Source organism: Astatotilapia calliptera, chromosome 20, assembly GCF_964374335.1.
Source record: "Astatotilapia calliptera chromosome 20, fAstCal68.1, whole genome shotgun sequence".
Classification (NCBI taxonomy): domain Eukaryota; kingdom Metazoa; phylum Chordata; class Actinopteri; order Cichliformes; family Cichlidae; genus Astatotilapia; species Astatotilapia calliptera.
The window spans coordinates 8952877-8970235 of record NC_137441.1 but is presented as its reverse complement, the minus strand read 5'-3'; the positions used below and the strand labels follow the sequence as shown (position 1 = coordinate 8970235).

General features: G+C 40.0%; 1 protein-coding gene and 1 long non-coding RNA gene across 2 annotated transcripts; one reads left to right on the top strand and one right to left on the bottom strand.

Annotated features, from left to right (window-relative positions):
- The first annotated feature begins 508 nt into the window (after positions 1-508).
- On the top strand, positions 509-2969 carry LOC145422979 (uncharacterized). The gene is made up of 2 exons (XR_013904121.1): positions 509-791; positions 2791-2969. It is a non-coding gene; the product is annotated as an uncharacterized LOC145422979 (long non-coding RNA).
- A 9502-nt stretch (positions 2970-12471) lies between these two features.
- cebpb (CCAAT enhancer binding protein beta) lies at positions 12472-14330 on the bottom strand. Its single transcript, XM_080295005.1, has one exon. The coding sequence runs from the start codon at positions 13844-13846 to the stop codon at positions 12968-12970; it is 879 nt and encodes a 292-aa protein (XP_080151131.1). The 5' UTR covers positions 13847-14330; the 3' UTR covers positions 12472-12967.
- Between the last annotated feature and the right edge of the window lie 3029 nt (positions 14331-17359).

The window sequence follows — 17359 nt, the reverse complement described above, 5'->3', positions numbered from 1 at the left end:
TTGGCAACAGTCTTGGCTAGAACTTCCTGTTTGGGAAGTTAAGACACAGGCACTGTGCTGTACTTGGTGTACAAGAATGCATTTTAAACAGTGAGTGAGTAATAGCACTCCCAACCACCGCTCTGCTGACGTCAAGGCAAAGAACACGCACCACTAGGAAAACTACAATCAAGGTGTGACCGGAAGTCCTAAAACCACAAATGTTTCAACTGAAACTACAATCTTTCTAATCTGACTGCGCTGCTGTGACTCATGCACTGTTTGTGGTGAAAATGAATTCTTATTTTATTATTAGACATGTGTTAAATGTCACTTTGATTGTGTTTCCTATCTATATATGTCATCTCGGCCTACATTTTCTGATGTTTTTACTTTAGTGAGAAACTTAAAGAAAAAAATGGAGGAAGACAGACGGGCTTAAATAAATGTCAGAGGTGCACTGTGTTATCTCTCTGCTTCCTTACTCAGCCTAATTTTCACAATGCTGACTCCACATTCACAGCTGACCAAAAAAAGATATCAGCCCTGCCCGGCTAACTCTTTCAGCATATGTCCTCAGTTTAGTTATTAACCTGGAACTTCCCAATAGCTGGCCAGCTGTGAGGGTGGGTGGGGCAATGGCTGACTGGAAGTCTCTCTTGTAGCCTGCAGTTCATTTTCACAGGGAGCCGAGCAGGGATCAGGAAATTCCTGAATAAGAGGAGAGTCAGATCTTTCCAAGAGTGACTCTGCAGAAGTCTGAGTCACCACACTCGGCAGCGCTGTACAATGGGAGTTCAATACCACAACGTGTGAGTACACTGTCATCAGGTGTATCATGTCTATTCATGCCCTTATTATTTCAAAACTCCAAAAACCCAGGAGAGTGAATAAGACAAAGCTTTCAGTGTTAACTTGTCTTGAAAGGTAACTTGGCTCAAATTTCCACAACATTTAAGATGCAAATAGTCACGATCCCTTTTCGGGCTTTAAAAACAAGTTGTTTTTTTTTTTAAAAAAAAGAAAAATCACAGTTAAAGCACAGGTGTCAAATTCAGTTTCTCTGAAGAGGCCACACCAGGAAATGAAAAGCATAGCAAGGGCCATACATATAGAGTTTAATGACTGATAATTTATGCTTCATATAGCCTTCTCATGTACACTTTGGACCACATAAAGGCCTCAATCAGCCCACATAAAAGTCTTTTAGACTTTATAAAGTTGTGTGTTTAAACTATAAGAAGGCTACCACACAACCAGCCCACAGCAACCTGTTTCACAAACCTGACAGACAGCTACCTACCCTATGGGTCACTTAAAAATACACCTTCATGTCAAAGCAAAGTAGCGGATCTTTCATTCTGTTCCCGTTCATATGCCCGCAAGTCTCACCGAGCCCGTTTTACAGGACTCAACATGATAGCACAGTCGTTCACCAGAACGTCTCGACTTTCCATCTGCGATACACAGTTTAGGCATGGAACCAGCTGGATGTAGGAATAGAACTTCCCACTCTGAGATTTAGCTGGAAGACTAATTTTTTTGCTGTAAATGCCTTTTTTTTTTTTCATTTAAACATCAAAATTCTTCTTCTTTCAACTGGTTCCTTAATGACACAATTTTCTCTTAAAACAGAAACTGCCTCATGGCTAATGCCTAAACTGGCCTTTTTTCACATGACCTACTCAGTCTCATACCTCAGCTGCCTTTTGGTTGGACTGTGTGTTACCTTGTTAGCTGTCAGGTGTTATGAAGGTGCGGCTCTTTGTTTAATTTGGTGTGCACACCACAGCTATAAGCGGGCCAGATTAAAATTTGCAAAGGGCCAGATTTGGCTTGTGGGTCTTGAGTTTAACCCTTTTGCATTTAAAACAGAAGCTCTCACGTTTTTTTGTTTTTTTTTCTGGTACGCCCCTCTTCAGGAGCCAAAAATGTTCACACTTGACCAATTTTCACACTTTACTTATTAAGTTTTACTTAAATTGTGAGTTAACTTTTGCTTGTTTAATATCCTTTACCTCACTTTAGCTTTATTGTATATGTTTCCCCTGGTGGTCTGCACTCCACTGTTTGAGAAACACTCTACCAATAATAGAAAATATGTTCATTTACTTTCTTGTGAAAGGCAGCTACCAGCAAACAGAAAGCTAGAGGGGTTGGCTGAACCACAGAAGACTAGAAACAGTTTATCTCTGTCCAAAGGTAATAAAATCAACCTTCCAGCACCTCTAAAGCTCACTGATAAACATATCTCTTCTAACTGTAAAAACTATACTGTGCCAGGAGTTAGACTGAAAATATTGACAGCTTTATGAAGAGTTTGATTTTTGTTAATTAGTAACCTTTAGAGGCAAAAGATTTTCGTTACCAGTCGGCAGAGCCAGACACGTTGGCTCCGTCTTTCTTTAGTCTTTCTAAACTGCAATGCAGTTGGTTTTTTTTTGGTTTTTGTTTTTTGTTTTAAAAAGGCTGGAAATATATTAGAAACATAAAACCCAGAAGAAAATTCTTCATCCGCTCACCTCCTCCCCGAGCCTGGTTCTGCTAAAGGTTTCTTCCTGTTCAAAGGGAGTTTTTACTTCCAATTAAGGGGTTGTTCATAGGGGTCATATGATTGGTGAGGTTTTCTGTTTTCTTTGTGTTATTGTAGGGTCTTTACCTTACAATATAAATTGCCTGTTGTTGTGATTTGGCGTTATAGAAATAAATTTGAATTGAATTGAACTGAATCAAAAAAAAAATTGCACATCATTTAAACACAGTGATTAGTTTGAAGAATTTATGCTCGTTTTATTTATCTTCCTCCTCCAGCTCTTCAAGGGAAAACACTGATGTAACCTCTCCTGCATGTCTTGGGTCTGCTGCGGGTCCTCCTCCTGGTTGGACACACCTGTAAAACCTCACCTGGGAGGCGTCCAGACAGCATCCTTTTCAGATGGCTGAGCCACCTCAACCGGCTCCTTTTGATATTAAATGATTAAAAACAAAAAGCGAAAATCTGGTTGAACAACTCACACCTCAGTTTACTGGCAACAAATCTCTTTTCCACTGATACAGTGCCAGCGGTGATGCCAAATCTAAATCAATATTGTCTGAACATGATTCTCAGGCCCTTCAGTGCGACTGTAGTAAAGCCAGGAAAAAGTCTACTGGAAATCACTGCCCTAAAGGCTCAGGAAGACTCTCAACAACAAGTGTTACTGAACGCTGTCCATTCAAAAAATTCAAAACAAAGCATATATAAACAACATCTAGAAACATTACAGCCTTCTTTGGGTCATGAATGTATGAAGCGTACTGATCAGTCTAACACTGGTTTCTGAGATGCGTTCCAGGCAAAACCTGTTCACATATTCTTTTCCTTATTCCTTTCTGACACCTTTGACCTTTCTTGACGGTGTCCTCCTACATGCACATTTAGATGACTGCCTCTTCTGCGCGCTTGGAAGCAAAACCAAAATACAAAAAGTGCCAGTGAGAGAAGTACCACTCTGCTAGTAATAAGGATTTATCTGTCACTCAGACAAATCAGAGTCATCTAATGGATCACTCCTATACATCCTGCTATGACTTTGGTCTAATCCTCACCCTAATGAAGACTTGGACTCTTAGTGCTAAACTAAGAAAGAGGGTACGGAATAACAAACAGAATCACCCAAGTTACGGTTTACAAAGCTGTTGCTCTCTGCAATTTGCTTGGCGTACATGGACACTGTATGCCAAACAACATGAGAAACGTCTAAATATCCTCTGCTGAAGATGCTTAAGGAGTATTTTTAACATGAAGTGGTGAGACAAACTACCAAATGTTGAAATATTTGCCACCAAGCCTGCATGCTATCTTATCTCAACACCCAAACTTGCGCCATAAAAGTAAAAGTAGTAGTAAGAGTCGAGAAATGTCACCAACTGTAAACATAGGGCACATTTGAAATAAAACAAAAAGACCCCACAAACTGCTGAGTAGCTGAAACGTCTTTCCAAACGTTACGTCTTTCCATTCTTCATTGATATATTTCTTTCAGAACTACAGCAGCTGATCTCTTTCATTCTTCAACGCCTACAGGCTGTTAAAATAAGAGGTGATGCAACACTGTGGTAAACATGTGTCTGTCCCAGCTATTTTGAAACCTGTTGTTGGCATCAAATTCAAAGAGAGCATTAAAATAAGAGAGGCTAATTTCTAATCGAAAGGCAAATGTTTTCCATTTCAGGGTTTCACATGTTGTCTTCTTATTGCTTTGCCTAAACACACCCTTAAAATGGTTTGATTTCTGTTTTTATCTCCATTTTACACAAAGTCTAAACTTTTTTTTAAATAGGTAATTAGTAATGAGCTGCTGGTGCTTCGTATTTAACATATCCTTTAGTGCAGGGGTGTCAAACCTAAGACCCGGGGGCCAAAATCAGCCCTGCAAACGCCCTAATCGGCCCATGGGGCAAATGTGAAAATGTGAAAAAGGATATAAGACTCTTGCCGATTGATTTTTTTCATTTATTACAGCAGCGTCTCTTTATCATGTAGAAAATCTGAGACGCACTGTTGAAATTGCTCTTCTTTAACTTATATTAGGTTATCTCAGGAGTTTAATGCACAAAGTCAAACTTCTTTAGATGTAAAATGAGTTCGATATCCCTGCTTCAAGGGGGGACAAGGATTTATGACCTCGGACTGTAAGCTTTGTGTAACTGGGGCCTTTTATCACAAAACAGTTACCACTTCCACCCCAGAGATACTTCCCCTCTAGTTCCCCTAGTAGCTATTTAAACAAAAACCACATGAGAAGATCAAACAGGTATGCAACAAATAAAAGGATGTAATGTTTTAAGGCAGCAAAGACGTGAGAAAAAAGACTGGATATAGCAGAACTTTGCATCTCATCTCATCATCTGATGAGTCCTCGAGGTTAACTTGTGACCTCTTGAAGTCACCCTGACGCTGAGGTTGGAAAAACCCTTGGATTACACCCCTGCTGCTCCCCCCCAAGCAGCTGCACAGCTTACACGCAAACATGTCAAATTGTGTTTTTATGTGTTAGTCGCAGGGGGTAATTTTTCTGCAAACCAAGCAGCAATGTTGTTTTTAAGTTAAATGGAAAAGCTCTGTTTTGCTGCTTCTCTGACAGAGGCTGATGCCTTTGGTTGTTTCTGTTGAGACATTCAGCCGTGAGCAGTTCCTGTTCCTGTTCCTGCCCCCCCCCCCGGTTGCTGTTGCTGGGACCAACCGACACTCTCACTGATGCGACATATACTAATCAACTATCATAGGGTAAAAACATGCATGTAGGTCATAGCGTGAATAAGAGGTTCGAGCCGGTGCTTCCCCGCTTATAAGCTCCACATCCTTCCTCTTGCTGAACGCAGCAAGGAGCGAGGACTTTGACGTCGACACATGGTCGACATGTAAACAAAGCTGGCTGACCTGCCTCACCACAGATGTCATCACTGTGTTCCTTTGGGTTTGTTGTTGATATTGTCTTCGTAGAAACGGTGGAAAGGAACAAAAGAAAAAAGAAAAAAAGAAGTGTTGCGTGTGGTGTTGTGTACCGCTGAGTCTGTGCTACCAAAAGCTGTTGTTACAAATGAGGTGAAAGGTAAGGGTACGTGAACGTGAGGATGGCCACATAGTTGTGTGGGTGAGTGAAATGTTTTCATGGCTGCCACCCACGTCAACACACCCTGTTTCCTCTTGAGTAATCATGTCAGTCAAAGCCTACACACCACTACTACTATGATAATTCAAGCTGCTGTCTGTGATTTGATTATTTATCAGCCGAGAGTTTTTGCTGTACAGTGTTTCATCATTATATTATTCTCCCTCGGCCTCAGAGGTATATGACCTCCCAACGGCTTCAACTACCTGTTTAAACTGGTTTAAGCTGGGCTTTTGTAATCCAGATGGCGCCATATTTTTGCGCTGTGCCATACTGCAAATTTTGGTATCAATCTATTAATCTATTACCAAGTAAATGCAAGCCCAGTATTGCTAATGCCAATGCCGATACTGATAGTTTTAACTTACAAAGGCCGCTTATATGGGGGAGAGCAGTGTCCCATGATTTGTGAGATGAATCATCGATTTGTACTTTTTACAATAATGAGTTAATACAACAAAACACACCTTTCAGCATTGTGTATATTTTGAAAGTGGGGCAGCTTTTCTTGTTTATATGTGATTTAAGCTATGAATAAAATAGACGTGACCATCATTAAAAAAAAAGGCTCAGACTTTATTGAAACTATTTGAGGTATTATTTTTTCTTTACATGTTTTTTAACACAATTCAGTGGGCTAGAATTCAGAGGCCCAGTATCGATACGATACCAAAACCCACATTGGTATCAGTACTATCATACACCTCTAGATGGAAGTGGAATTTCTTAAATACACCGAGTACATCAGAGGACAAATTTTCACTTCCACAATATTCAACATTTTCAAGGAGTGGTCGTCAGAATAAAACAGGATGTTTGCTTTGTGTGCATGGCGATTCATTTGTCTGGTAATCTAGGAAAGTTTTGGTGGGCAGCTTTGAGGAACAGTGCATTAGACTGAACTTTCAATATTGATATAAACTTCATTACCTTAAAGATCAGTGGGATGTTGTGTTTCCTTTCCTTTCCTTTTTTTTATTCCTACTTCAGTGAAGTGCATGCAGTCATACCTAGAGTCAGTTTCTCTGAGTGATGAAGTCTTGACTGTTTAAACGAGCTCAGATGCACATTTCTGTTTCTTTATTTCTTGACTATTTTCTTTCTTGACTATTGATTGGCTAGCAGTTCCTAAAGTGGCTGTAAGGCTGCCTCCTACTTAGTGGTTACAAATAACTAACTAAATAAACAAACAGTTGAAATTTACCTAACTTGTTTAACTTGCTTTTTTATTTATGCAGTCATTGGACATCTATTGGCTTATTTTATTGTGACATGCAATAAACACAATCTAATATTTTACATAAACATGCTAATAATAATTGGTGACTGCTTCTTGGTAAAAAATGTACATGCAGTTTGTTTGTTTTTTAAATTTTACTGGGATGCTTTTGCATTGTGGCCTTTTTACTTTAAAAGTAAACTGTGCAAATGAATTATCACATTACCACAAATTTCAAGAAGACTCAGAAATCTATTGCATTTTAATATTTTGTAAGACTGCATATAAAGATGAAAATGTGCTTTTTGAAGTAAGTAAACTTTGTGACTTTCTAAACACTTTAAAAATTATTTTCAAGTGGATTTTCCCTAATATCTTTACCGCTGAAAATGAAAGTCTTTTCAGGTTTCATGTGAATAAAGATGTATTATTTAGTTCTCTAATCATCCCTGTTTTTGTACTGTACATTTTGAATGCTCTCCATTTTCACACATTGAGAGTTTATTAGGATAAACTCTTCTTGATCACAAACGTTGCTTGAATAATTAAGCCAGCATTCGTTTTGCAAGGATGGCCTGCTCTTATGCAAGATCTGGGCAGGGAGGCTTGCTGCGTAGTGACCGCAAGTCACTTCTGCACGTCAGTCTTGAATTTTCACAGTCATCCACAGCAAAAAAAATTGCAGAAGTGAACTAAGATGTTGAAATCTTGGTTCACTTCAAGACAGATCATGTACTGGTCCGTTTACCGTATCTCAGGCGGTTTGGCTTCCCGTTACAACTCATGGTCCGGATATCCGGTGTGCCTTTCACTTAGGAGGAGGAACTGTAATTAAAAATTGAAAATAAAAAGGCAAAATCAGTGTTAAAATCACCCTTACATATTTGTTTTCATTGTTGCTAAAAAATGGCAAGGGTTTGGCTACTTTTGGTTCAGTTCTGATAGTTGTTTGCCTTTAGTGTTAACTTACAGGGTCTATGTTTTTAGTGCAAAACTTCAAAACACTTAATCTATCTTCCAGATCATTTTTCTATATATACCCACTCTGAACACTTAGACAGGGTTTAAATACGCATTTTTTACAATATCGACAGGTCTTAGATGTGTTCTTGCTCAGTCCTCTCCATCACTGAGTTAGTTTGTTAGATATATATATATATATAAGAAGGTAATACATAAGAATACAAAGTGCAGTGCATGGGTGAATGTGGCTCATAGTTTAAACCTCTTATACTGGTCAATAAAACAGAAAAGCTCTATATAAATGTCCTGTTTTTTTTCCATTTCCAATCTCAGAAGCTTTCGAGTCTCAGCATTTGTCACTCGTGTCAAAAGTGTCGTGTGGCATTGTCCTTCAGTAATAACTTCAGTTCCTCAATTTTGTGGACACTTTGTAAAATCAATCCTTTTTTTAAGGAAATGTGTTGCGATAGTAGTATAGCTTAATGGATACATGTTTTTTAGGATTAAGTTAGACTAAAACTAGAAGGATTGCCCAAGGTACAGATATTTCGGCAGGAGCGATTTCTCAGTATTTAAGAGTCCCACATTACTCAAATGTTGCTCAATGAACCAACTGCAAGTCAAAGAAAGTTCTCCAAACTGGGTGTTACCTGAATCTTGATTTAGTTGTACTTATGGTTGGCCGCATTGTGAAATGAAGCAACACTTTGAAACATGGGAACAACTTCTTGCAAATTTAAAGTACAGGTCTCATAATACAGAAGAAATATGGTGGGGTTTTTAATGTAAAAGTATTTTCTGTTTAATTACTAGATAGTAAACTTTAGAAAGTGTATGAAGAGCAAGAAAGTAAAATTTTATCCAGCTTCATTTGAAGGACACACCTGGAAATGAGATTCATATCAAGGGCCCAAAAGAGCACGTATTTTACACAGCTAATCAATAATGTGTGTCTCATACAGCCCTTTCATATACAGTTTGGTCCATATAGTGCCCTCAACATTGAGCCAGGAAAAGTAAAAGCTCTTTGATCTTTTGCCATAACTCTGACTGATGCCTGCCCGATCTGTGACTCACTGCTTGCTGCTGTGTGGATTAAAACAGCAAAACAATAGCAGAAAAGATGTTTCTAAAACAAAAATTCTCTCTTCACACTCAGTACAGATAAAAGATACTCATTCTCCCTCTTTCTCCTTGAACTTTTCTTTCTGTTGCAGTCTTTGTTAACTTGCAGGCACAGTGGAAGTATAACTGTTTGTTTAGTTTCATGCGTACAGGCCACAGCTTCGACTAGGTGGTCCAAATTTTAAAGAAAGCCAGATTTGTTCCATGGGCATATTGTCACATGTACTTTAGGGTCACCGGGTTCAAGATACTCAGCAAAGGTGCGTCTGTTTTAAGGTAATTAAATTTTAAAAAAAAACACACAAAAGATGTGCAAACAGAAAACAAAAATGGCCCCACTATAGTACCTTGAGATACTTTAGTGTGATCATATATAGGTTAGCTATATTTTTGTACCATAAAGCTTCAATACTAAAACTAATGTTATAGAGCCACACGTGCATTATCCTGCTGCCATAAATCAATAGCTGGAAATATTGGTTAACAAATGATGATCTGCTTGAATTATTTTGTTGCTAAAAACTATAGTATCCAGATGTTTTAGGGAATTATTGAGCCTTTCACGTTAAAAAAGCAAACAAAGATGAAACTACAGTTTTCAAGGTGTTGTTTAAAAGAACCCAACAAGCTTCAGCCTGATTTCTACTCATAGTCAGAAACATATCAAGCATATCATTGTTATGTGTTGTTTTGTGTTTTGTAACTCAATGACAAAGCTGATTATGATGGATACTAATATGAAGCAACATCTGCAGGCAGCAACAACAATACTAGACTTAAAAAACATCCTTCTATCCACTTACTTATCCAGCTTGGGCGGCTGGCTCTTATGAAACTGCTGACATAGGACGAAAGGCAGGGAATATGCTGAACAAGTTACCAGTCTGTGAGATAATATGACAGAATTAAAACTATTAATCTAATAATACGATTAATATTTTTGGTCTGCTCAGTTCTGACGGTAGAAAAGTGAAAAATTAACACAAATACTTTAACTCTTCCACAGAGAGTCGACTAGTTTTCTAGTTAAATGTTTTCACATTAAATCTGCTGCAAGATCAGTGACTCAATGTGTATTGCAGCTTTTTACTCAGTCATGCACTAAAAGGACTTTCTGTAACAAGTCTCATTCACACAGACACACAGAGATTTTATCTTTGCTTCAACACTTTCTAATTCACACGAACTATGATGGTTGCATCGGAGGCAACTTCGAGTTCAGCGTCTTGTCCAAGGACGCTTTAGTGTGTGGACTACTGGAGGAGTCAGGGATCGATCTACCAATCCAGTCCTGAGCCACAGTCACCTCCTTATATAGCTGAACACATATCATGTCATAAAATACCTCGTTTGTAAAGGTATTTCATTCAGCAAACACTGCATCACAATCATAATCAGTAGTTTTTGAAATGTTGTTTGTTTGTTTGTTTTTGCTCCATTATAATGTATTAAATTCACTCTGACAACCTTCTGTGTGATATAAAACATGTAGTGTGCTCTTGCTGCAGTCAGCTGAGATTTTAAAAACAAATGAGAAAAAGGGATAAATTAAAGATAAATTAAATTTTAAGAGTTCTTCAAGTTTATTTAAGGAAAAGCACAATCTGTTACAACATTATAACAAATTGTTCTGAGGAACAAATAACTGCTAACATATAAGAATGACTCACATATAAGAAAAATTCTTCAATTTCACAACAACTAGTACAAAGTGAGCAGTGGGATAACAGGTGTGTGTGTGTGTGTGTGTGTGTGTGTGTGTGTGTGTGTAATGTGATTGTGTCCTGTGTGTTTGTATTGGATTATAGGAGACCAATTGGAGGAGCTGTGATGCAATGAGGAGTTTACGGTCAGACACTGCCCATTGACGGTAAAATGCGAACATGGGGGGCCGGGCTAAACACTGAAGCACAGAGGTCATCCTGTGTGGGAATTTCCCTCTTGCCTGTCAGCATGTGAGCCAGAAGCAGGGAAAGACTGAGTGGGGCTCCAGTAGAAAACGAAGGGGTCATCGAAGAAAGTATGCTGAGAATGTTTGAAGGAGTCTGTGCCAGCGTTGCAGAGAGAACGAGAGCAACGGGAGCAAAGAGCCCTGCTGACAAACAATGGAGAGCTTCTCTGAAACATTGCTTTGTTTCTCTGATTGGCCTTGGGGATTAAAGCCAAACCACAACCACTTAAAGCCATTGTCGTGAACATAGAGTACAACAATGTCTTATTTAAATGTGGGTGTAGCATTCTTCGTGGGGTGATGTGCTGGAAAGGGAGGATATTGCACAACAGTTAAAAGCTAAACTGTTCATCATGGAGTGTGTTGAAATATCCTAAATGTCATCTCTCACTGCACACAAACAGCATCACATAGTTTTTATGCTTCATTAAGAGAAGATAAAGTGAGCTTTTCCCCTCGTTTTTCTCTTCACTGTCAGTGTAGTACATGTGTCACTTCTTAAAAAAGAGAAAACCTAACAGAGGCACTTTTTTTTCGCTGTTTGAGGAAAGGGTTGAAAAACATTCTCCACCCTGAATTGTCATAGATATCCTTTAAAATCCCACCGTGCTCCCTTTTCTTTATCTGCTCAGTCTGGGATTTGCTTGCTTGTGACAGATATGTTTCATATTGTGCACACAGTGAACTGCCTTGTCAGGGCTTGGTAAATTCCACTGCAGACCATTTGTCAACTTATTGTGTCTGTTGTAGCTAACCTACTTCCATTTTTTAAAAAAAACTTCTACATTTTTCCTTTTTCCTGACTTGAGGGTTAAAATAAGGTTTGCGCTCGCTGCCAGCCAGATCTTGGCTGTTGAAGCGTGACCTCAGGTTGTGCGAGGAGGTTAGTTGCTGATTAATTTCCATGCAACCTTGAACCCCTCTCTGGGGCAGTGGACCCTGCAGACTATTGACAGAGCAGTGTGCTAAAGATAAAGCCAACATTTCTGTGCTGCGTGCAGTGTGACCTGGTCTTTTTTTATGCTTTTTGCTGCCCTCAGCAGTATCGTTTCATCATAAATTGCCTGGATGTATTTCAGGATATGAGAACTTTTCTGCCAATCATTAAGTAAACAGAAGCACTACAGCTTTCAGATTTACTCAAAGAGCTTTTTTTTTTCTTAATTTTCAGGAAGAAAAATCATCTTTCTATTTTATTTGTCAATTTTTCTCTATTTACCTTCTGATCAAACCGCTGGGTGCCATTTTCTGCTTCATGAATACACCACATGAGCAAATACTGTACATATAATGTAATGTTTCTTTTTTTTTTATGTCCTCCATCTCCAAGAAGAAACGTCAAATTCCTGCTCCATGTTTCTTTTGGGGTGTATTTCAGTACGCAGGCCTCAATTAAAAGATTAGGAATATGCTTTGTCGCTGAGCCAGTTTCTTATCTGCAATATGTTGTAAGAGAAATATGTGGTATTACACAGTCAGTCTATGATGAGTGTAAGCATTAGACAAGCAAACGCCCCTTTCTGTCTGTCTGAGCCTTCACCTGCCTCAAAGGGACAAAAAAAGAAGATTTACAAGTGAAATTGTTTAAACAAAGTATAAATCTGTTTAATTCAATAAAATATCAAGTACAATTAAAGCATTTCACCTTTCAATATTAAATAATTAGACTTATTTCATTCATTGCCAATACTATTACAAAGAGTTGCATCATTTCACTGCAGCACAACTCTTCCCTTGACAACCACTGCTCCAAATACACACAAAAAATGTAGAAATTCACTCGCATGTACGTAAAACCTGCACAGAAATACTGCATACACACACACAAAAAGAAAACAAAAATCACATCTGAGAATAAAGCTAAGGTGACATGTGAAGAGTCGTGAATGATTGCGCAATACATGCACCCACTCCTTCAGTCCCATTCAAAGTGTCCTTGTAAACTGGTGGTCGCCGTCTTCACCTGTGAAGCGTACCGTTTTCAGCACAGTGGATTCCCTTTAAAGTCCACCGATGATCAGACAACAGCACGGAGATCCGTGCAGTCTCCGGTGTGTGAATGTGTGTGTGTGTGTTTTAACACTGTCCGGTGGCAGAGAGCAGGTTGCGCAGGGTGGCCAGCTCTCTGGACAGCTGCTCCACTCGCTTTTGTAAACGATCGTTCTCAGCGGCCAGTTCCAGCACTTTGTGTTGAGTCTCCAAGTTGCGCATTTTGGCTTTGTCCCTGCTCTTCCTCACGGCGAGGTTGTTCCTCTCCCGCCTCACCCTGTACTCTTCACTGTCCTTGTCCAGACGTTTCTTTGCCTTCCCGCTTGACATTTTGCCGCTGTGCGATGGTGACCTGCTTTTACCTGACGGAGCAGGTGTGCCGGGCGGGCTGGAACAAGTCGAGGACGCAGTGGAGATGTTTCCGAGACTGCCACTAGTGGACTGGTAATGAATGTAGGACCTCATGTCAAAAGCAGACGAGCCGTTCTCCATCTTTGCGTCTTCCTGACTGTCTTCTCTGTCGGCGGCAACAGCAGCAGCAGGTCTGTAGCGGCTCCCGAGTTCAGGGCTCAGCACGCTATCCACGCGGGTTTCCTGCAGCTCCGGGTAACCTAGCGCGTAGGGCTCCCTGGGGTCCCTCAGGTTGTCGCACTGGCTCGTCTCCAGCTCGTTCAGTAGCGAGTAGTTCTTGTAGTTCTGCAAAGCTGCAACTCTTCTCTTGTTCTCTGCCAAGAAATCTGTGAAAACGTCCCCCTGCTGCTGCTGCGTCTGCGCCGCCAGCTGCGGGTAGTGCAAAGCTGAGTCCAGGTAAACACTGAAGTCTATCGCTCTCTCCCGCTCTTCAATGCCCAGCTCCGTCATCGAGTCACCGAGCCTCCAATATGAGCCGCCGCCGATGGGGCTGATAACGCTGTCTCTACTGTGGATAGCAAAGCTGCCCTCCTCGTAGAAGCCGGCCACTTCCATGGATCTTAACACCCGCCGGATTGCAGAAGCATGGAGGGCTGAGGTGAGACGCCCTGAGTGTTCTGGGTTGAGCTGTGAGATGCGTCTGAATGTGGTGAGTCTATAGCCCCCGTGACAACATGCAGTAAACTACTTTGAAGAACTTGTGCTCTGGGAGTGAGAGGAATTGACAGGTTCTTCCTGTCTCGAGGGGTTTTATTTTTTCTTGCGAGGGGCGGAGCTCAGGTATGTGACGCGCAAGGCAAGTGGACAACCTGTGCTGTTCTTCGAGGATCTTTGGCACACTGAACTGCGCTTGAACACAATAAAAAGCAAGTTTAAGCACTTAAGCGGTTTTTTCTGTCTTTCTCCCCCTTCCCTGTTTGTTTGGTGGTATTGTAGCACTTGGCTACAACAGGAGTGTCAAGATAGGAAATGCAATCATTTGTATGATTTAAAAAAAACGAAACTTAACTTAAAAAGCAAAATAAAAGTGAAAATATTATCGCACAACGGTGAGTACTTAACCAAGAGCGCAATAACGAAAACAAAACCATATGTTAGGAATTATTTTAAACCAGTTCTGACATCGGGTCCCATCACGCCCTCTACAGTCAGATCTCATCAACTCGACAATAATGGAAAAATTCCACTCGGCATGTTTACCATTTTCTAACTTCGTGCGTAATCGTCTCATAACAACGATACTCATGAGCGCAGCCCCTGACAGCTGTTTCCTTTGAGCTGACTAGATTAAACCAGTATGCTGTTCTGTGGTAGACCCCTATAAGATGATACATCTCTTCCAGCACTGTATCAGGGTCAAGGTGGGTGTAATGAGAAATTTAGTGAATCTGGTCTATGTCTACCTATGACAGTCCGGTGGCTCCACGTCTGAACCCAGGCTCACTGCGCAAAGATAACAATTCTCCCAGAACATACAATCTAGAATAAAGCCCAACATCCCAGTGTTACCAGTCACACGTGGCCTCTGAATTGGATTTACAGTCAGCACTATCTGTTTTCTTAGACATGCAATTCCGATAAGGAAAGAATTCCCAAAAAAGGTCCTTTGATGGAGAACCGGAGATGGTGGTGGTGGTGGGTGTGTGTGGTGGGGGCGACTTGTAAGAAACCCGAGATGCAGCGTGAACAGCGAAGTTAAGAGACATAGTTATGGATTAAGTCTTACTGCCACCTGCTGGTGACAAGAGTCATTATAACTGACTCAAAACCGAGGTTTTGAGTTCCTGGCCAACATCCAATCTGATTTCAAGTAGACCTGAGCTGTTAAATCACTGAATAATAACGTATACACATTTTCTCTTTTTTACATTTAAAAGAACTATCCGCTTGTTTCAAGTTTACTAAAATGAGATTTATGTAAAGGGACAGACTCTTACACACACCCACAGCTGAGCTGTTACTAATTTGTGAAACACTTTTGGTGCCTCTTTTTCAAAACCTTCTATCACCGTTTCCCCACATTATTAGGTACACTTCTTCTACAGCTAGGACAAATATTTAATCTGCCAATCACATGGCGGAAACTGGGCGCATTTGCCGTACAAATCTCACTTGTGTCTGTTTTTCTGATTAAAGGGAACCTGTTATACTAATTCCCAGCTTTGTATTTTCATGTTTGGACTGCTACTAGAGAAGCCTCCCTTCGCCCACTGTCTGAAACAAGCTGTTTAGCTTCCTTCTCGCTCGACTTAATCCAACTTTCTTCTGATTGGCTGTTCCTGGTAAATATTTGAATATCAGGGGTGAGGTTGTTGCGCCCACTGCGAAGACCATATAAGGATTTCCCCTGGCACTGACGTCATCAAGAGTAAGAAGAACTGTCTGAAGTATGAGCTTTTGGCCCCCAGAGACTGTTTGTGCATACACTGACCTATTTGTAGCAGAATACACACTCACTGACCGCTTTATTAGGTACACCTGTTCAACCGCTCGTTAACGCACACATCTAATCAGTCAGTGCATTTATGCATGTAGACATGGTCGAGATGACCTGTTGAAGTCCAAACTGAGCATCAGAATGTGGAAGAAAGGTGTTTTAAAATGACTTTGAATGTGGCTGGTCTGAATATTTCAGAAACTACTGATCTACTGGGATTTCCCAAACAACCATCTCTAGGTTTTAATTTTTCCTCTTTGGGGATCAGAGGGATTACCTGCCACATGTTGTTTTAAATCTTATAATGTGTCACGTTATTTTTTAAATAACCAATGAACCGTTAAGACACCTTACCTGAGCATATACTGGCAACCTTATACGCAGCTGAAGCATCACAGGTGACAGATATCACTGTAACACCTGTTCCTGTTTTCAGCAGTGATGTGGCACTTGCTCAAGATTTGGGGTCAACAAAGGAATACCTGAAGGATTTAGCAGCTTAACACTTTTGTTGATAATGGTTGCCAAGTTGATGTCTGTGATTACACATAGTTGCAGTGAAGGCTTAAACGTGATGAAAAAACAGATGACAAAAGGTCAGATTTGTCAGAGTGCCTAACATACAAGACAAAAAAACAAACACATAGATCTACAGTGCATGATGTGATAATAGAATATCAACATGATCATCAAAACTGAGAACACTGTCCAAAATGGTAACATTGCTGTTTTTCACGCTGTATTTCAGAGAAAGGGATGACAAATATGACCACATTTTTCTGTCTCTGACTTTTTGGATCAACAACAAAGTTTCTGTTTTGTTTCTGTTCTAAAAGGTTTGGAGGCATCCAGCAGTTAATGTCATCAGTGCAGGTAAGATCATCAGAGGAAAATGCTGAGTACAAATGTACATCATCTGTGTAGGAATGGCAGGATATATTATGATTCCTTATGATAGTAACAAGCAGAACCATGTAAAGGTTAAGGAATAAAGGACTGAGGACAGACCCTTGAGGAACCCCAGTTGAATTTATCTTATTCTGTGGATCTAAAACCACTAACTGATCCATAAAATGTTCTATAGGTGTGAAGTTTTTATGACCTGTTAAAACCAACTGAGTCATGAAGGTTTTGGTTTAAAATTTCACGATGTGTCAAAAAAAGAGAGATGACACAACCCTCTATCTGAAAAATGAACTCATTAACTCCCTTTTACCTTCCATGTGATCAACCACTTCCCCAAAGCCTCAGGTCTCTAGCTGAATATAAGTAAATGTGAGATACTGGCTCTGCATGAGTCCCCCCTGCAGTCAATATGTAATACACATTTAAAAGGAAGTGAAATGTTATGGAATTATACAGATGAGATAGGAACTGAAAATAGGAATATTTGTGTTGGTATAAGAAATATAAACCAGTTCAAAATATTCATTTTAAACTGATTGCCGCAGAGGGACATAGCAAAGCAATAAAAGCAGCTTTCAGCTACTCCGTTTCCACATAGCACCACGTGTTTGATTTGGCATAGGTTTTTAATGCTTATTTATTTATTTATTACAACAGATGTGCTTATGGACACACACTCCAAAATGGATGGCTGTGTCTGGCTTTAATTGAGCCAGCCAAATTTT

What these genes read in the sequence shown, in the direction of transcription:
- cebpb (XM_080295005.1), bottom strand. Translation starts at nt 13,846, where the DNA reads ATGGAAGTGGCCGGCTTCTACGAGGAGGGCAGCTTTGCTATCCACAGT.